At 42.5% G+C, this 21,897-nt stretch overlaps 1 protein-coding gene across 1 annotated transcript in view; it reads right to left on the reverse strand.

Moving 5' to 3' along the window:
• The window catches only part of LOC127453811 (nuclear factor of activated T-cells, cytoplasmic 1-like), an 85,892-nt gene extending 64,633 nt beyond the window's left edge, over positions 1-21,259 (reverse strand). Inside the window, exons 1-6 of the mRNA XM_051720500.1 lie at positions 21,137-21,259; positions 9,759-9,865; positions 9,480-9,712; positions 960-1,015; positions 708-853; positions 547-587 (exon numbers count right to left, since the gene is read on the reverse strand). Of these exons, the coding sequence (XP_051576460.1) occupies positions 547-587; positions 708-853; positions 960-1,015; positions 9,480-9,712; positions 9,759-9,865; positions 21,137-21,259 (706 nt within the window). The remainder of the gene's footprint in view (positions 1-546; positions 588-707; positions 854-959; positions 1,016-9,479; positions 9,713-9,758; positions 9,866-21,136) is intronic.
• Between the last annotated feature and the right edge of the window lie 638 nt (positions 21,260-21,897).

The raw sequence follows: 21,897 nt of genomic DNA on the forward strand, positions 1-21,897 counted from the left end.
GTTTCTAATTAAACGGCGATTAAAAAAAAAAAAAAAAAAATTGGCAAACCCCAGAAACATTTGCAGGGATTTGCGGGAATCTGGGGTTGGCAAATCGGAAACTGCTCTGACCTTAACTGGATCCATGCGCACTCCCTCGGATGAGACGATGAACCCCAGGAATGGATCTGACTGCGCATGAAAAGCACACTTCACCTTAACGAACAGCCGGTTCTCTAGCAGTCACTGAAGCACCCGCCTGACGTGCTGGACATGGTCCTTGATATTCTGGGAGAAGATCAGAATATCATCCAAGTAAACAAAACACAGATTGGTTGACCATGTCCCGAAGCACATCATTCACGAGCCCCTGGAATATTCAAAGTGCCCCTATGAGTGTTAAAGGCTGTCTTCTACTCATCCCCTTCCCTTATCCGAACAAGGTGATAAGCATTGTGTAGGTACAACTTCGTAAAGACATTCCCTGCAAGAGTTAAAAAGCTGAAGACATCAATTGCAAAGGATAACGATTCTTCGTGATGTCATTCAGCCCCTGATAAACTATACAGGGTCTAAGCGAGCCATCCTTCTCCATGAAGAACCCTGCCCTGCAGGAGAAGAGGAAGGATGGATGAGACCAGATGTCAGAGAATCATTAATGCATTTATTTATGGCCTCCCTCTCAGGAGCAGAGTGCGAATATAACCAAACTCGTGGGGGAGAAGTACCAGGAAGCAGATCGATTGCGCAATCGTAAGGGACGATGAGGAGGAAGGGTCGCGGCACGGGACCGACTGAACACCGCTCTCAAATCATGGTATGCCACAGGTTCTCTGGATAAATCTGCCGGTTCATCCTGAAATGAAACATAAGTCTGGATAGAAGAGACAGCACAGTTAAGACAATGGAACAGACAATACGGACTCCAGGCAAGAACAGAATTGTTTGACCAGTCAATGTGAGGATTGTGCATTACTAACCATGGGTGCCCTAGCACCACCGGTGCAGACGAAGACTGGACCAGGAGGATGGACAGCTGTTAAGAATGGTTGCCGGAGATGAGGGTAAACGGTTTAGTGGAATGGGTGACGATGGCCAGGGGTGTGCCGCTGATGGAGTACGCCGTGATGGGCTTATCCAGTGTTGGGCCTCATGTATTCAGATAGAAGACAAAGGCAGGCCTAACAGTCATAAAAAACATTCCTCAAGCCCCCTCCTTCTAAGTCGTAAATCTTACTGATAAAATCGCGCCAAAATCAAACAAAGGGAGTCCAAAACAGACTACAGATCCATGAAGCCTTGCCCACTAAAGGATCGAGCACTCAACTCCTATTGGATGAGGCACACAACAGAACGTCCCTCGAACATGACATCATCAGGACTTCAAATAATTCTGAAATGCTTCCAAAGTGGCTTCCGGCAACTTCGTTCACCGAATACGGACGTAGCTTTTTGCTGCTCTCCGGTGTAACCTCGTAGCATAAGGAAGTAATGTCCGACTTGAAACTGTAGCCATACAATCTCCATCTCGCTGAACGAGTTGAGATTACTCTGTGTTCAACCGAACAGATCCGAAGGAGACCGCCGAGCAATTCGCATCTTCATCTGTTGGCCTACAGAAGTGAAGAGATTAAAGATTTCTCTTCAATCTTCAATCAAGTCGACATTTCTGAGTTCTCCGCCAGCCCGCCGAGAATCAACAGCCGTACCGCCCTCTGAGAATCAACAGCCGTACCGGCCGCCGACAGCGCGAGGAAACGGCTCTCGTCATCACACGAGCCTCAAGAAACCGGGTCAAAGTTAAAGGACGGAGGAAAACACATTCTACCTGTGTCCTCATGCGATTCAAGTAAGAGGTTTACGTCTGGGCAGAGATAGAATATTATAGCGTGTTATTCTTGTGTTTCAAGGTTTTTGCTTGTACAGTTTACGGACCGCCATGTCCGCTAATTATTAATACTCAGGGTATTAATTATCACGAATTTGTTTTGCTGTATTGTAGTCCAACCAAATTGGACTGTTGTGCATTTTCGCCATCGCGGGTGAGACAGCAACTGAGTTCATCCATTAAAGAGTCAAATAACAAGGGACTTTTACGAGCCCCGCTCGTAAAACCGCGTCTCTGAGTGATGAACACGGCTGCTTCATCTCCAGCTATCGCGAAATCAGCTTTCGGGCTGTCACTTAATCATCTCTCTCTCTCTCTCTCTCTCTCTCTCTCACTAACCACACTGACACACACACACACACACACTGTCACACACACACCTTATGTGTTATAGGATTATTTTTATTTCCATATCTAATCATATCACTTTAGTTTGTAGTTGTAAGTCGGAAGTTTATTGACTGCATTGTATTAATTATTAATTGATATTACTGCATAAATAAACTTTGTTTATATTACAAAGAGAAGTGTTTTGGTTTGTTTTGCATACGCCTGTGTCGTGCTGACGGGATGTCAGTGCTCGGATTCAAACCTTCATTCATTGTTTTTTTATTCGAAAATTGATATTCTTCGGATGTCGATTTTCCTAAGAAAACAATCTAATATTGAGACTGTTTTAATATTCGGTTATTAGTCCCTGATTTCAGGGTGGTGCCCCGTCAGTGTTAATCCTTATTAATATTCTATTGATTTTTGATAATTGATAATTATCTTTGATTGAATTAGAATGATCAATAAGCTAGTGTTAATTTTAATGTTTCATCGATGTTAACAATTGATAAGTGTTGATTTTAAAGGATTAAAAAAAAGCTAACATTGATTCTCATCAATGTTCTATTGATTTTAATAATTAATAATTATCTTTGATAATTATTAATTATTGCTAATAACCAAACTTGCTCCTAAACGTAGCACACTACATTTACTGGAGTCCTATATGAGGTTTTAATGAGTTAGATCCAATTAATTAATTTAAATATTGATTAATAACTACAGAAATAATTATTAATTATTTCTGATAGTAACACTGATCTAAACAACCAGTAAAGCCCTACATAATAATTGGTGCCCCGTGTGAGGAATCCTACCTGCCAGTTCTGTCACAGTGTGTATGCATAAGAATCCAAAGTAATAACTTGAAATCCTTACTTCAAAGTTCGGTTCTGTTTGACAATTTACTTCTCAAAACTTGCCAAACATAAGCCAGTGTGGTGTGAAAGTGCTCTTAAGAGTGAATTAGGGGTTGGTAAATTTACTATAGTCTTCTTAAAATCTGCTGTTAAAACTCCTAACGCTTTCATCTAAATGTTACAGAGAGGTGCCAAGTCACTTCATTGACGTCCACCAAAGAGAGAACACAGTGAAATTTGCACATTACATAACAGTAGACCGTAAGCCACAGGTCGAAGCCTCTCAACTGTGCTTTCGTGTTAGCATTATATCAACTGTAAAACAACAAGCTGTCAGAGCCACTATCACAAGAATTTTTATGGCCCCAGTAAAATGAGTCACCAATCGCCCTGCGTGACTGGAGCTAAAGCTCCACAGAGGTTAGTCGACCCAGCACTGCAAGATGTAGTTGCTGCTGTCCTCCGTCTCTCCATAGAGGAGAGAAATAACCTTAACGGCTACAATGTTCGTCGTTGTGATGAAGCATTGCAGGAACTAGTTGATTATGTCAACAACCCGGTCGGGAAGCCAATGCGCACAATCCTGAACCTTGTGGGCCAAATGTTCCTTCTTCATCACCACAAAACCCAACTGCAAACCGCCGAGCACCAGGCCCAGCTCGCACAGCTGCAGAGCAGCTATCATGCGGTGCAGAGGGAAAATCTCAGCCTGCACCAAGAAATTAGGTGCACTCAAGCTGAGAAAGTCCAGGCACAGAAAGATAATGCCTGGATGCAGGAGGAAAACGAAGCCCTGCGCAGGCAACTTCAAGCTGCCCAGCTAAAAGTAGAATCAGATCAGGTAAGTGCAGCTGAAACGCACCGCACGACATCTGACATAGAAGAGGGCTCCCTTTTTAGCGATACGCATAGAAATGTGCTCCTGAGAAACCCAGGAACACACGCTAGGAGCCGAGCTACCCCTAGTGGTACAGTCTCTGACTTCGTCCTCCAAGACACCTTTCAAAATCCTCCAGCGGCCCGCTGGTTGGATGCAGGTGTCCCTCCTTATAGTTGCCCTCCTCAGTCATTTTTTAGTCACGACACCGTGCGTTTCAAACCGACTGATTCCACACCACGAAGGGGGGACAATTATTTTCAAGCCCAGAGTGGTGTGAGCGGCTCAAAGATCCCATTAGCCAGGGAGCTGTACGCAACCCGGGGTCCACCCCCACGCGTTGACTGGACTCCTTCCCCACCACGAAGGGGAGGAAGTCGTCCTCATCGCTATAGCGATCCGAGTGACTATGATGTTTCGGATGACTCGGACGACCCGTGGTCATACCGACACCAGCGCTTGCGCATCCGACAACTCGAGTCCCTCGCAGGGGACATAGAACGCTTTGACCCAAATAATCGAGATTCAAACATCGACAATTATCTTAGGGAAATTGAGCACTGCCTGATTGATTTGCCTTACACTTCGTCGCGCGAAAAACTCAAGCTCATATGGAAGACCACGGTAAGGAGTGTCCATGCGTTCATGGAAACGCTACCGACTGGTACGCGAAACCGCTACTCAGCTCTGTGTAAAGCCCTACGCGAGGAGTATTCGCTGTATATCGACGAAGCCTCCGCTACCATAGCTGCTTTCGCCATCACCCAGAAGAGGCACGAGCCTCCGCGTGAGTATTATAGACACCTGAGAACCACGTACTTCCAAGGAAGTAATGCACCAGGTCTGGAGGAGGAACGAGCTTTCAAGTCTCTCTTCCTTCACAACCTCCACGAGTGCGTGCGATATGATGTCACAATGCACTGCAGAATGGGCAACCCCACCATGCAGGAAATCAGAAAGTACGCGCAACTGGCATGGGAGACACGCGTGCGCCCTGCCCGAGGGCATGAAGGCGACGCCAGAGCCCTGGGGATCCAAGCCTCATATGCAGACCTAGTGCTTGAAGGCAACGAAATGCCTCGCGTTAAGGTGAATGCTAGAACCGGACCCCAGAGGCGCCGATCACCCCGCCAGCAGGGTAAGCAACATAACCAGGGGGGTGGTAACCAGACACACCCCCAGGGTCACGGCAGGCCTAAACAACAAAACGTTCGCTGGCCGAAAGGAAATGCGTGTTTCAAACGAAAACCCAAACAAGAAGGTGAGTGGGTAGGAAAGGTTTCAAATACCCTCAGAGAACAAGATTTGAGAGAGGAAATGGAGGATATTAGGAGACGCTTGACTGAGTTGGTAACTAAGCTTGACGTGCTCCGTTGTTCACCAGGTCCATCGACCTCCTCAAAGGAACACGGCGCTGAAACCTCATCAGTATGACTAGACGATGTACCCCCTTCCGTTAATGCCAAAGTTTACTTTGTAGGTCGGGAAAAGGGGAACAGTGTCCAAGTTGCTCCCCAAAACAGTCACTCCTAACATGCCACACCCTCCTTTTCTGACCTTCTTGGGCGATCTGTACCGTAAGGGCAACGCCTGACACGTGGGTCATTCAACTCCCACACACTACTCAACACCGGTTCCGAAATAGTCTAATGGGTTCCAACACCTTCGCAGAGGTGGCTAGAGCAAAGCTCTCCCTTGGCAAACCGTTATAGACAGAGACCAGCAACGTAAGCGTCACAAGCTACACACAAGATAGGTCGTCTATCACAAAACGGGCCTGGATTGACACCTTTCAAGGGATGATGCTAACAGACCCTGTTTACATATGTCCCATTAATACGGAACCACCATTAGTTGGCCAGGACCTACTGAACCGATTGGCTCTGCTCATTGACTGCCGTCGTGGACACATGTGGGCTCAGGTTGACATACCGAGACCACTTGGTCCAGAAAACAGTTCGCCAGCTTCAGATACACACGTCGCCATCGTCCAAAAATCCAGCAGAGACGACGACTCCAATAAGAACAATTACAGGGCCTGAATAAAACCCTTCAGGGTACTATAGTCACTGTAAATTCACAATCCGTTCTTATCAATAACACTTTGCACTCTTTAGGGATTTTGTCAGAGAAAACAACTTATGCGTGTATCGTTAGAGATCTAATGCAGGACCTCAGGGAAATTAGCTCTTCAGTCAACAGTCTGAGTGATGGAAGGATTCCAGCTTACCTGGTCTCCTTAAACCTTGTCAAACAAATCCTTAGATCTGCAACTATCTCCATTGTGCAACCTTCACAGATACACATGGCATATAGTTTTGGCATTGAAATTCCAATCCATGTAAATCCTCAGAACCTCAAAATAGGATTTATCCTCAATCTACCATCATAGGCAGAATATATATAGACTAAAATCTGTATTTAATGTTGGTTTTCAGAGAGGTAATGCACACATTCACCTCAAAACACCACCAACACTCGCCTACCATGATGACGACCCCTCGCTCTACCTTATCTCTAACCTAAACATGTGTACTAAGACAAAGTACATTCATTGGGTTTGTCAAAATGCAACCCCTTTGTTAGAGAGGTGACTACCTCTGCGGCCAAAGAGCCGAATTCCATGAACAAGTGTCATGGTAGCATGTCCATCAAAGATGAAGGAACAGAGACAAAGGTAGAGCGAGCAGGCAGTTGCTGGCTCGTTAACACACCAGCCACCGAAGTCATACGACTGCCATGATACAGCCACTAAGCTAAGGCCACTAAACTAAGGCTACCAAACCAAACGGTGTTCTTAATGGTTCCCCAAAGAGCCATCGTGCACACTGACGATATTGTCCTCCATCATCTCAACGTCAACAAACATGACGCAGAAATAGAGATCATGGACGCATTTAGAGGTCACAGCCTCACCGTTGATGACACCCTTCGACAGCAGCTTCAGGCTGAAGGGATGGAATTAGTGAAGTTCAGTCTCAAACCGACTGGCTTGACCACTATATTTCATAGTCACATAAGCAGATCGTCGTCTTACCGAGAACACCCTATCAGTTTGGTTGCCCTCTGGCTCCTCCTTAGTGGTTGGATCATCATCGCAATTATTGCACACGCCATGTACAGGTACATTCAACACCTACAGGCCAGACTGGACTCACTTCTCATACAGCCGCGTTTTACACACCAGTCTGAGCCCATCACACAGGTTAACTCCATCATTTCCAAGGATAAGCCTTTTAACCTTTAACCCTCCTTTCCTCTAACATTTTGTTCCTAGTAACCAATGTCAGGTTCTACTTTGATTTTGTGTTATGACCAAAGAACAACAAAGGATTGTGTTATGGTTAATGCTGTGCCTTCCAATAACTTGAAATGTTTATGTGTGATAAATGTAGTTTTAGAATTAGCTAGAAGTTCTATGCCCAGATGTGCCTCAATCTCTGTCCAGACGATAAAACCTCTGTGAACTCTAATGAACTGTATGGACTGTGCAACCATTTCTCTTTCCTATCAGGAATACATGGATGGCGTAACCCACAGGTTACTGTGAACCGACAAGAACTGTTCGGCCCTTCAGTTGCTCTAAAGATGCTGGACAACAACTAACTCTTCAGAACAAAGGGGGGAATGTTGGGCCTCATGTATTCAGATAGAAGACAAAGGCAGGCCTAACAGTCATAAAAAACATTCCTCAAGCCCCCTCCTTCTAAGTCGTAAATCTTACTGATAAAATCGCGCCAAAATCAAACAAAGGGAGTCCAAAACAGACTACAGATCCATGAAGCCTTGCCCACTAAAGGATCGAGCACTCAACTCCTATTGGATGAGGCACACAACAGAACGTCCCTCGAACATGACATCATCAGGACTTCAAATAATTCTGAAATGCTTCCAAAGTGGCTTCCGGCGACTTCGTTCACCGAATACGGACGTAGCTTTTTGCTGCTCTCCGGTGTAACCTCGTGGCATAAGGAAGTAATGTCCGACTTGAAACTGTAGCCATACAATCTCCATCTCGCTGGACGAGTTGAGATTACTCTGTTCAACCGAACACTCTAACGGATCCGAAGGAGACCGCCGAGCAATTCGCATCTTCATCTGTTGGCCTACAGAAGTGAAGAGATTAAAGATTTCTCTTCAATCTTCAATCAAGTCGACATTTCTGAGTTCTCCGCCAGCCCGCCGAGAATCAACAGCCGTACCGCCCTCTGAGAATCAACAGCCGTACCGGCCGCCGACAGCGCGAGGAAACGGCTCTCGTCATCACACGAGCCTCAAGAAACCGGGTCAAAGTTAAAGGACGGAGGAAAACACATTCTACCTGTGTCCTCATGCGATTCAAGTAAGAGGTTTACGTCTGGGCAGAGATAGAATATTATAGCGTGTTATTCTTGTGTTTCAAGGTTTTTGCTTGTACAGTTTACGGACCGCCATGTCCGCTAATTATTAATACTCAGGGTATTAATTATCACGAATTTGTTTTGCTGTATTGTAGTCCAACCAAATTGGACTGTTGTGCATTTTCGCCATCGCGGGTGAGACAGCAACTGAGTTCATCCATTAAAGAGTCAAATAACAAGGGACTTTTACGAGCCCCGCTCGTAAAACCGCGTCTCTGAGTGATGAACACGGCTGCTTCATCTCCAGCTGTCGCGAAATCAGCTTTCGGGCTGTCACTTAATCATCTCTCTCTCTCTCTCTCTCTCTCTCTCACTAACCACACTGACACACACACACACACACACTGTCACACACACACCTTATGTGTTATAGGATTATTTTTATTTCCATATCTAATCATATCACTTTAGTTTGTAGTTGTAAGTCGGAAGTTTATTGACTGCATTGTATTAATTATTAATTGATATTACTGCATAAATAAACTTTGTTTATATTACAAAGAGAAGTGTTTTGGTTTGTTTTGCATACGCCTGTGTCGTGCTGACGGGATGTCAGTGCTCGGATTCAAGCCTTCATTCATTGTTTTTTTATTCGAAAATCGATATTCTTCAGATGTCGATTTTCCTAAGAAAACAATCTAATATTGAGACTATTTTAATATTCGGTTATTAGTCCCTGATTTAAGGGTGGTGCCCCGTCAATGTTAATCCTTATTAATATTCTATTGATTTTTGATAATTGATAATTATCTTTGATTGAATTAGAATGATCAATAAGCTAGTGTTAATTTTAATGTTTCATCGATGTTAACAATTGATAAGTGTTGATTTTAAAGGATTAAAAAAAAGCTAACATTGATTCTCATCAATGTTCTATTGATTTTAATAATTATCTTTGATAATTATTAATTATTGCTAATAACCAAACTTGCTCCTAAACGTAGCACACTACATTTACTGGAGTCCTATATGAGGTTTTAATGAGTTAGATCCAATTAATTAATTTAAATATTGATTAATAACTACAGAAATAATTATTAATTATTTCTGATAGTAACACTGATCTAAACAACCAGTAAAGCCCTACACCAGCTTGACCACCGGAATCCGCCATCTGGAAGCTGTGGTGACATCCAGGAAATTACCCTCTGCTCCAGAGTCCACCAAGGCAGAGACAGTATGGCTGGTTGGTCCGTACTGCAGTCGGGCCGGGAGAAGAGTCCGTAGTGCGGGGGTTTTGCTTAGTGGAGTAGCGCTCGCCAGCAACCCCCTTCCTACAGACGAGCATCGGCTTTTACTGCGCAGTTTACGGAGATGTGACAGGTGCCAGCATAGTAGAGGCAGAGAGAATGGTGAGTAACCAACACACAACAACAATCTAGCAAAGAACACAAAACAGAGTGGGATAAATATAGGCAGAAAACAAATCATGATCAGGTGCTGCTCGTCTGCTGAAAGTTGGCATGATCAGCGTTCCCATGGAAACTATCAGGGTTCCGATGGCAATGCTGATTCCGTGAGCCAGCGGCACCTGAAACACATGAAGAGAACGTAAACACAAATGGAACAAACCAGCGGACTCACCGAGACCGTGACATTAAGGCCTGTGAAAAGGTGTGATGGTAAAGCTCTTACATTGAAATTATGGCTCAACCGCAATAGCATGTCAGTGCAAATATGTTTATTTACAGTAGTCTGTTGTTCACAACTAGTTCCCTGAGTGCAAAAAATATTTACAAAATAAAGGGAAAAAAGTATCAAAGAAATAAATGTATATACAAACTATTTACAGAGCTTAGCAGAAAAGCACTAGCTAGCAATTAAACTCCTTCTATAAGGATAAAAAAAACACTGATACACACAATTTTGGCAGCACAACTCCTGCATGCACAACTCCTCTCCTTCAAATGAGCATGAGCCACGCTCCTGCTCGGATTATACAGATTATACTATTATCAGGTACAGTAAGTATTAATAACATCACCCTTCTACATAAAGGTAAGTATACTTCACATATTATTATGCATATAATGTAAATATAAATATTATTCAATTAATACATAAAAGCATCCATCAATTTACAGAAAACAAACTTTTCTTTCCCCAAAACACAGAAACACTTAGGACAGTCCAGCCACTGGAGAAATCATGCAGGCGCGGTGCGGGCACACCCTCAATAAGAGGACCCGCAATCTGCCGCTCCTGTTTGGCCCCACTCTGTTACCGTCCAATCAGAAGTCTGGATGCAGAAGACGCGACATGACAAACAATTCACAACACAAGACGAAGACAAATGAAATGTACAGATAAGTTAATAAAGATGTTATGTGAACTTATCTGGTGTGTGTGGTGTGGTTATTTGCAGTGTAGAAAATATAACATGTATTGGGAATTATGATGAGGAAGAGGGCATGGCTGGGCCATGATGGTGGTCTATGAGGTTTGTGCGACAAGGGAGAGGCGAGAACACGTCTATGAATTCCGCTTGCAATTTAGCTGCTTTTTGAGGTATCTCCCTGCTATCACTGTAACAAGAAACAGCTGTTAGAAATCATGTCAACCAGCTTGACGAGCCACACCACTCCCTCTCTCCCGCAAACAGACACACGACCATGGCCCCATCACCAAAGGAATGTATGCATGTGTGAAACAGGGATGTCAAGCCGACCCAAGTGTGCACCCAAGGGAATGGCTAAACAACTGCATTTTGGAGGTAATGGTGTAAATGTCTAGAAGAGGACAGAAGTATGAGTGCTGTCACGGCTGGTGACAGACCCCTCTGTCACAAGGCCCAAATATACGTCATACTAAAATCGAAGAACGAACAGGTATGACATCATTTAGAACAAAATCTGACCAAAAAGGTGTTTCTGGGTGCGTTCCATTCCGAAGGGCTCATCCCTAAACCCTAATCCCTTCAGAGGGTTTGCCCTCCAGAGTAAGAGCTTTGGAGGGATGAAGGGTGTAGGGCTCAAAAATATCAGTAATTCGGAACGCACTTCATCATCATCATCTATGCAAGCCAAAGGAGCCGCTGCCGTCACACAAAGGCTGACGATAATGAAAATCACCTGCCCCTAATCAGAAATATTTATACATGATTTTGCCTTACTATTAACTATTTTCAGAATGCAAAACAAAACAAAATGCTTTAAAACTTTTAGACTTTATGAAGAAATGCATGCTTCATGTTTAAATGTTTTATTTAAAAAATATGAACCAAAAAAATTAACCACTATACAAATGTACAGTATATGTTCAATTATTAAATAAATAAAATGCCACTGTGTATATTTGTTTTATTTAAACTCTTTTATTAGAATGACAGATCAAGCAAATTTACAGGAAAATAACACAAACAAAAGCCAGTTCCAGACAAAAAGCAAGGGATTTAATTTTTTTTTTTTTTTTTTTTTAAAGTTCATTATAATAATTAAAAGCCTTTATAAATCACAGACTTTGTTTTTACCTATCTAGTGTGAATTCTACTCATACAATGGGGCATAAAGTCAAGTCAAGCTTTATTATAAGCCCAAGGGGCAATTTTTAGTGCAGCATAAACATTTGTTAACAAATACATTAAAACATTCATTACATAAAATTACACTAACATCAAAACACAATATTCAAACACCTTACAAGTTTAAAAGCCTTACAGCAGTGGGGATAAAGGAATTCCTATACTGATTACTTTTAAGTCTAGGAATACTATAGCAAATACCAGAAGGAAGCACTGAAAAAGTGAGTGGTTAGGAACACCAAAATTGGCTCTGGCTTTCTGTTAAACAAACTGTTCAAAAATATTTGATAATCCAGTCTGCTTAACGCCTAGTATCTTTGTATACATTGATTGACAATACCATTCAGTGTGTTCCGATGTTTAAAATTTAAATTACCATACCAACAGCAGATAGAAAAGTACAGATTCAACGTAAGATTTATAATACATGCTCATAAGAGTCCTACTGATATTAAAAGAAGAGAACCTCCATAGACAATGTAGCCGCTGCTGGCCATTCTTGCATAATGTCAAAATGCAACATGTTGTTGATAATAGTTCCAAGGTACTTGTAACTACTAGCCCATTCCACCATTTGACCTTTTATGTATGTTTGGTTGCGGGACAATAGGGCTAGATCTATAATCAATTACCATATCTTTAGTCTTTTGTACATTTACTTGCAAAAAGTAATTGTCACACCATCTCATAAAATCATTCACCACTGGACTATGACATGCCTCATCCTTATTCAACAAACTAACCACAACAGTGTCATCTGCAAATTTGAAAATAAACCTATCTGTGTATTTGCTCACACAGTCATTAGTATACAAAATGTAGAGTAAGGGTGAAAGAACACATCCTTGACGTGAACCCATGGACGTTGTTAGAATGTCTAAAAAAGTGTTGTTTACTCTGACTCTGTGTTCAATCAGTTAAAAAGTCTAATAGCCACCCCACTATCTTAAACTCCAGTTTAAAATTTGAAATAAGTTTATTTGCTCAAACTTGTGGCTTAATAGTATTAAAAGCAGAAGAAAAATCTACAAAAAGCAATTTAACATGGGTTTTGCTTCCCCCCAGATGTTTCAAAATCATATTTAACAAGGTAGTTGAGGCATCCTCTGCTCCCCGTCTAGCCTGATAAACAAACTGCAAGGGATCTAAAAGACTTTGTGTTTCCAGCAGAAGTTCATCTCTGATCAATTTCTCAAAACATTTCATCACCAAGGATGTAAGAGCAACGGGTTTGAAATAATTTAAAACTTTAGGATAGCTTGTCTTTCCTACAGGCACAACGATGGCCTCTTACCACAATTTAGGTATTTTCTGAAGATTAAGCAACTTCTGGAAGATATTATAGAAAACAGGGCCCAGCTGATCAGCACAGTCTTCAGTCTTAAGTAGATGTCCCCTAATCATATCTGGGCCAAAATATTTTATCACCTTGGTCTTTTTAAAAACTCGTATAATATCCAGCTTATTAAAAAATTTACACTCCTTATTACACATTGTCACATTCCTTAGTGCATTCACTTCATTTGTAAAATCCCCCACAATTCTTGTGCCAATTGTTTGTCGTATTGATAACCAACCAGTTTTTACTCATACATTACTCTTAGATCCAGTTATAATATGCATACTCTCCCCCTCCACTTTCTCCTTATAACTATTTTTGCCTTCCTAATTTTATACTTTATTTCTCTTTGCAAATCACACTTCCTATCCAAGTCATCTACAAGAAATGCCCAGTTTCTCTCAATCATAAGAGACTTTATAGATTTGGTTATCCACGGCTTTGTATTATCAAATGTTCATATAGCTTTTTGAGGGATAAGCATATCCTCACAAAATTAATATAGCTACTTATGACATCTGTAAGTTCATCAATGCCAGAACATGAATTTTCAAAAACTTCCCAGTTTGTACATTCAAAACATCCTTGCAGAGCTAAAGATGAGTCTGCAGACCATTTCCTGATGGATTTGTTTTCAGCCTTATACTTTTTATAGGTCACTGATAACACATTTTAATGTCACATTAGTTAAGGTTTTACTGAGTGTACTCATATTTAAATGCTCCTCTAAACGCCTCCCACAGCGGTGTGTGGGGAGTCTGAATGTTCAGAAACAGTATACTGTTGCTCGGCTGTTTAGAACTTCTTTTTACCCCTGAAAGAAGAACGAATAAGAACTTCTCTGGAAGTATATTGAGGCATTTAGTAAGAACTTAAGTGTTTTTGGTGTTACCACTGACATTAAAATAACTGTCTTATGTAAATTATTGACTACAATTTAATCACATTTTTTACTTTTTCCATTTTTAGATTGAAACAATATCTTACATAGATATTTTTGCTATCTTTATTACTTTTTTAAACTGTAGAAATGTTTCTGTGGATCTATCTATCTATCTATCTATCTATCTATCTATTGATCTCTGTCTATGTGAGTCTCTGTTTTTCTCGGCACAAGGGCATCTTCCCACTTTAATGTTTAATGTGAGTTTGGCTCTGGGTCAGGCCGAGAGGAAACAGACCCTCCGTCTCACTCTGTCTTTTTGGCAATCGTATTTTCAAAGCAATGCAAAAATAACAAAAATTAAAGTACCTTAACATTGTGTTTTGTGTGGTACACTAAACATCCCACAAAATAATGTCAGCAAAAATACATTTATACTGAAAGCATGCACACACACTTATCCAGAGCAACATAAAAAAGTGCTTAAGCTTCACATATGAACACAACACTTATTAAGGTACTTATTGTGTGTTACTGCAGTGTTTCCCAACATTTATTGTCTTATGTACCCCCACAGACCCATCAGTAAGCCTCAAGTACCCCTTCATCACTCCAAACCAGAAATGTGTTTCTCATGTTATATTGGATATTATTTAGCATTTTCATTAATAATGGCCATCATAAGTGACCATTATAAGACATCAATTATTCACTTTTAAACGAAAACAACGATATATGGGTGAAAAACAAGAGTCACAAGTATCTTCCTCTGCATTTATATATATATATATATATATATATATATATATATATATATATATATACTGATGAGCCAAAACATTATGACCACTCACAGGTGAAGTGAATAACATTGATCATCTCCTAACCAGGCCACATGTCAAGGACTGGGTAGATTAAATGGTAAGTGAACGATCAGTTCTCGTAGTCAACATGTTGAATGCAGGAGAAAGGGGCAGGAGTAAAGACCTGAGCGACTTTGACAAGGGCTAAATAGTTATGGCCAGATGACTAGGTCAGAGCATCTCTGAAACGGCAAGGCTTTTGGGGTGCTCCCGGTCAGCAGTGTTGAGTACCTACCGACAGTTGTCCGAGGAGGGACATGGTTTTAATGATGGTTATGGGAGGAATGTGTCACAACACACAGTGAAGAGCACCCTGCTGCATATGGGGCTGCGTAGCCGCAGACCAGTCAGAGTGCCCATGATAACCCCTGTCCACCATTGAATGTGCCTTCAATGGGCACGTGAGTGTCGGAACTGGACCTTGGAGCAGTGGAAGAAGGTTGCCTGGTCCAATGAGTCCCATTTTCTTTTACATCACATGGACATCTTTGTACGTGTGCGCGGTTTACCTGGGGAAGTGATGGCACCAGGATGCACTGTGGGAAGACAAGCCGGTGGAGGGAGTGTGATGCTCTGGGCAATGATCTGCTGGGAAACCCTGGGTCTGGCCATTCATGTGGACGTCAATTTGACATGTGCCACCTACCTAAACATCGTTGCAGACAGGTACACCCCTTCATGGCAATGGTATTCCCTGATGACACTGGCCTCTTTCAGCAGGATAATGTGCCCTGCCACGCTGTACACATTGTTCTGGAATGGTTTGAGGAACATGATGAAGAGTTCAAGGTGTTGCCCTGGCCTCCAAATTCCCCAGATCTCAATCCAATGGAGCATCTGTGGGATGTGCTGGACCAACAAGTCCGATAACACAGGACACCTTCAGGGGTCTTGTAGAGTCCATGCCTCAGCAGGTCACGATGTTTTGGCAGCACATGGAGGACCAACAGCATTTTAGGCAGGTGGTCATAATGTAGTGGCTCATCAGTGTGATATAGATATATATATATATATATATATATATATATATACACACACTAGGGGTGTAAAGGTACACAGAATTCACGGTTCGGTATGTACCTCGGTTTTGGGGTCACGGTTCGATACGAGTTCGGTACAACAGGAAAAAGCAACAAATCCCAAATGCTAGGTTTCTTTTCATTTATTTTGAACAGACAGTAGTGCAAATTACAGTTTGTTCCACCTTGCATTTAGTCCCCCCTGAGGTAGTTCGTTCAGTACAGCCTCCTTTAGTGTATTAAGCACTAAGCAGTAAACAGAATGCACTCTTGCATAGGCCATATTTTGTTTTTTTTTGTTTTTTTGTGGGGTTGGTAAAAAACGAAAGATATTTGGTCACAATCAGCTACAAAACTGAAAAGCATCTCTTGTGTTATAAAAATACAAAATAAATAGAATGATGAAAAATAAAACTTGTGCATTAGGAGAAGTCATTATTGTTTTGGGTTGGTGCATACAGTGCATCTGGAAAGTATTCACAGTGCTTCACTTTTTCCACATTTTGTTATGTTACAGCCTTATTCCAAAATGGATTAAATTCATTATTTTCCTCAATTCTACAAACAATACCCCATAATGACAATGTGAAAGAAGTTTGTATGAAATCTTTGCAAATTTATTAAAAATAAAAAACGAAAAAAAAAAAAGAAAAAAAAAAAAAATCACATGTACATAAGTGTTCACAGCCTTTGCTCAATACTTTGTTGAAGCACCTTTGGCACCAATTACAGCCTCAAGTCTTTTGAGTATGATGCTACAAGCTTGGCACACCTATTTTTGGGCAGTTTCTCCCATTCTTCTTTACAGGACCTCTCAAGCTCCATCAGGTTGGATGGGGAGTGTCGGTGCACAGCCATTTTCAGATCTCTCCAGAGATGTTCAATCGGGTTCAAGTCTGGGCTCTGGCTGGGCCACTCAAGGACATTCACAGAGTTGTCCCGGAGCCACTCCTTTGTTATCTTGGCTGTGTGCTTAGGGTCGTTGTCCTGTTGGAAGATGAACCTTTGCCCCAGTCTGAGGTCCAGAGCGCTCTGGAGCAGGTTTTCATCAAGGATGTCTATGTACATTGCTGCATTCATCTTTCCCTCAATCCTGACTAGTCTCCCAGTTCCTGCCACTGAAAAACATCCCCACAGCATGATGCTGCCACCACCATGCTTCACTGTAGGGATGGTATTGGCCAGGTGATGAGTGGTGCCTGGTTTCCTCCAGACATGACGCTTGCCATTCAAGCCAAAGAGTTCAATCTTTGTTTCTCATGGTCTGGGCGGGCTGTCATGTACCTTTTACTGAGGAGTGGCTTCCATCTGGCCACTCTACCATACAGGCCTGATTGGTGGAGTGCTGCAGAGATGGTTGTTCTCCTGGAAGGTTCTCCTCTCTCCACAGAGAAATGCTGGAGCTCTGTCAGAGTGACCATTGGGTTCTTGGTCACCTCCCTGACTAAGGCCCTTCTCCCCCGATCACTCAGTTTGGCCAGGTGGCCAGCTCTAGGAAGAGTCCTGGTGGTTCCAAACTTCTTTCATTTACAGATGATGGAGGCCACTGTGCTCATTGGGACCTTCAATGCTGCGAAAATTTTTCTGCACCCTTCCCCAGATCTGTGCCTCGATACAATCCTGTCTCGGTGGTCTACAGACAATTGCTTGGACTTCATGGCTTGGTTTGTGCTCTGACATGCACTGTTAACTGTGGGAACTTATATAGACAGGGGTGTGCCTTTCCAAATCATGTCCAATCAACTGAATTTACTACAGGTGGACTCCAATCAAGTTGTAGAAACATCTCAATGATGATCAATGGAAACAGGATGCACCTGAGCTCAATTTTGAGTGTCATGGCAAAGGCTGTGAATACTTATGTACATGTGATTTTTTTTCATTTTTTATTTTTAATAAATTTGCAAAGATTTCAAACAAACTTCTTTCACATTTTCATTATGGGGTATTGTTTGTAGAATTTTGAGGAAAATAATGAATTTAATCCATTTTGGAATAAGGCTGTAACATAACAAAATGTGGAAAAAGTGAAGCGCTGTGAAGTAGATGGTCTCTTCTTTCTTTGCTGTTTTTACTGTTGTGGCGGTTAGCAAACAGTGTTGCATTACCGTGCACGCCCCCTTTTGGATTGGAGTGGATCGCCTGTGACTGACTCAGATGTATTCTTCGTCTGACTGCATGCACCGAACCGTGACATCAGTGCCGTGATGGTTCGGGACGAATACATGTACCGTTACACCCCTAATATATACACATACATACAGGGCCATAGTTTCCAGGAGGGATGGGTTAACCCCCCCCCAATAATCACAACAAGCAAGTACAAATATATATATTCTGTATGCACATAAATTTGTACAATGAATGTAATCCAAACTGCAGAACATCATGGTTACTTTCATAACCTCCATTCCCTGATGGAGGGAACGAGATGTTGTGTCAATGTAGTGACACTAGGGGTCACTCTTGGGAGCCCCAAACACCTCTGCTTTTTTGAAAAAAGGCCAATGAGAATTGGCGAGTGGAATTTGCATGCCACTCCCCCAGACATATGGGTATAAAAGGAGCTTGTATGCAACCACTTATTCAGGTTTTGTTCTGAGGAGCCGAGACCAGGTCCCAGCCATTTCAGCAGGTAGTTAAGCATTGTGGCAAGAGGGACACAACGTCTCGTTCCATCCATCAGGGAATGGAGGTTATGAAAGTAACCATGATGTTCCCTATCTGTCACTCACTCAATGTAGTGACACTAGGGGTCCCTATACAAAATGCCACAACTATCTGAACTGTGTTACGTGAACTGGCAGTGTGTGACGGGCAGACCGCTGTGTGCCTCGTAGCCAGCGCACCAGGCCGTCACGTAACCTCCCCCAACGCTCTTATGAGCGTCGAACGGTCCTTCAGGAACAAGTCGACTGCCCAACGTTAGGGACAGGCTAGCCCAGCCGAGGCCTCTTTTCCTCTCTTTCCTCCCCAAAGAGAGTGGAATTTGTTAACCAACTGGGATACATAAGTGTCTGCGTCAGGGGGTGTCCCTCCCAAGGGGGAAGATACCGCGGAGACCACACCCCACCCAAAAAGGGGGGGGGGAGGTATTTTGAGTGGAATACATCACATGGTCTTACCGAGTCTTGTCGGAAGTATGTCATGTGGAGAGGTTCCATGGTAGGTCCTACTCGAAGGGGGAGGAGTTTCTACAGAGTGGCCTCTGCCCAAGGAAGACGCAGTTTACCGTCAGGGAAATGATTTTGCGGAAGATATCACATGGGGTCCAGCACATGTGGAGCACCTACCTCAGTTCAGGGTCTCATTAGCACACGTACTGGGCCGGCAGCGAGTTTCTCCGCAAACTCAACTGCCAGAGGGCTAAGGAGGAAAGTCATCCAGGGATCACAGTCTGTGAACACAACTGGGAGTCAAGAGCACACGTCTTCGCCTCAAGGGAGGGGAAAGGCGCTATGCGCAAGCGGTACACCCAGCCAGCTGTCCCGGAACTTACCTGCTCGTGCCTGCCAATACACGGGATGAGACTGGCTCAACCCAGAGATTGTAGAACCTCGCAAAGGTGTTGGGTGCTGCCCAGCCCACTGTTCTGCAGATGTCTGCCAAAGAGGCGCCACTGTCCAGTGCCCAGAAGGCTGCCACACTCCTGGTAGAGTGGGCTCGTAACCCCGCAGGGGGTGTCACATCCTGAGCCTGATATGCCATTGCGATGGCGTCAATGACCCAGTGGGCGATCCTCTGTTTGGAGACAGCACTTCCTTTCCGCTGTCTACCAAAGCAGACAAAGAGCTGCTCGGAGCTTCTAAAGCTCTACGTTCAATCCAAATAGATGCGTAAAGCCCGCACCGGACACAGCAATGCCAAGGCTGGGTCTGCCTCCTCCTGGGGCAGCGCTTGCAGGTTCAGCACCTAATCCCTAAAAGGGGTTGTGGGAACCTTGGGCACATAGCCCAGTCAGGGTCTCAGGATCACGTGAGAGTAACCTGGACCGAGCAGCATGCACGATTCGCTGACAGAGAACGCCTGCAGGTCCCCTACCTTTTTGATGGAAGTGAGCACAGTCAGGAGGGCAGTCTTCAAAGAGAGTGCCTTAAGCTCAGCTGACTCCAAGGGCTTCTTTTCCAGAAGATGAGAGAGACCTTTCAGCACCGTCAGAAGCTTGTTAATGACCCAGGCAGAAGTGTTCATATCCTCTCCAGCTTCCCAAAATTCCTGAATACTAAAGGATTGGTAAGTTTGGAATGAGATGTTTAGAATGGCTTGAAATTTGAATGTATTTCCTGTAGAAATGGTGGATCAAGACTTCACTCTCCTATTGATGAAGAGACATCCTCCAGGCTGCTTCAGAAATGGGATGTGTCCTTCAAGCCAAATGTCATAAAAGAGGCTAAGCAGCTCACTTCAACGCCAGAGTTGCGTCGCTTGGTGCGGTCAGCAGAAAGTCCCCCAGGAAGTGATCTTGCTGAGGCAACAAATGAGTTGCATTTGTTTTGCTTGTTTTAAAGCATTTGCTATAATTGAAATTACAGTTGCTTCATTCATTATTTTCATGACTATATGATTAAAATTAGGAAATGAAAGCACCTGTGTCTTTTACTAGATTTAATTTGTTTATTCTGTGTAACTCTGAAAGCAATAGATATATGAACAATAGATGGATGACTGTTTAAAACTATCTCATAATGCCTCCCTGTTCTCATTCAGACTTGAAAAGTATTAAATTTGAAGAGTTTTCAGTTAATTTTTGTGACTCTTTGTCCTCAGCCTATGACCAAGAAATGGCCTCCTTTTTGTTGTTGATACATCTCCTTCCACCACCATCAGGGGACTGAAGTCTCCAAAAATTAGTGCGCGTGATGCAGTTGAAAGACTTGTAGTCTTTCATAAGGTAATTATATTATTAAGGTGATGATAATAATTTGTCACGTCACCTTCTTAGCCACATGTGTAAATGAGGGTTGTTAAAATGTGGATGAAATTGAAATAAAGTTTTCACAGGCATTCCCATCTTGCACTAGCCAGAGAGAAGATGTATGAATAATCGCTTCTATAATATAGTTTTTTTCTGTGGCTGCACATTATTCTTCTGTCTGATGTTCAGTTTCTTTATCTCAACCCTAGTCATGCTGCAGTTTGGAGGAGCATTTCTGCCACCAGCAGGGTCAACAGCCGTACCTCCTCGCTGTTGGGCGTCAGAAGAGCAAGACTGACAGCTTCTACATCACCATGGATAAACATCTCATCCCATTCCAGGCAAACTGCTTCCTCAGGGCATTTGATGAACTTTTCAAAGCACATTTTGTTTAATTTGTCTTATGATGTTGCATTCAAAGCATGATATTCAAAGCTCATACAACATTTCAGATGAAAGTTTGTACATTATACCTTCATTCACAATGTTTTAATTCAACTGTATGAATGACTGCAAGGGTGAAAAGGCAAAAATAAATGTTATTTTTGAAAATTATTTTATTTATTGGAATAAATTCTTATAATTAATAAAAAAAAAAGAAAAAAAAGAAAAGAAAATCAGTGTAGATAGTTTGACATTTTAGGGAGTGAAACTAACACTACCCAAATAGTAAAAACAAAAAAATGTAACAGAGCAGTGTTATTTGTCTAATCCCTTAGTGTTACTTTAACTCTGTTTTACGAGTTAAAGAAGGAACTCTGGCATAGTGTTGAATGTTTAACTATTTTGAAAGTGTTAATTATCTCTAAAGAGTGTGGTACTACATAAACCCTGAAAAAGTGTTGAAATCAACTCTGTGGGAGTTAATTCAACACTGGACTTTTTGCTGTGTAAACTTAATTGATATGACTCATGCACTATATTCCAAATGTTCTGAAGAAATACAATCATTTTGATGCCATATTGATAACATTCAACCTCATTGGTTCTTTTAGCGTCTCGTGACCAAATGCCATGATGTCAT

The sequence above is a fragment of the Myxocyprinus asiaticus genome, chromosome 16, assembly GCF_019703515.2.
Source record: "Myxocyprinus asiaticus isolate MX2 ecotype Aquarium Trade chromosome 16, UBuf_Myxa_2, whole genome shotgun sequence".
Taxonomy (NCBI): domain Eukaryota; kingdom Metazoa; phylum Chordata; class Actinopteri; order Cypriniformes; family Catostomidae; genus Myxocyprinus; species Myxocyprinus asiaticus.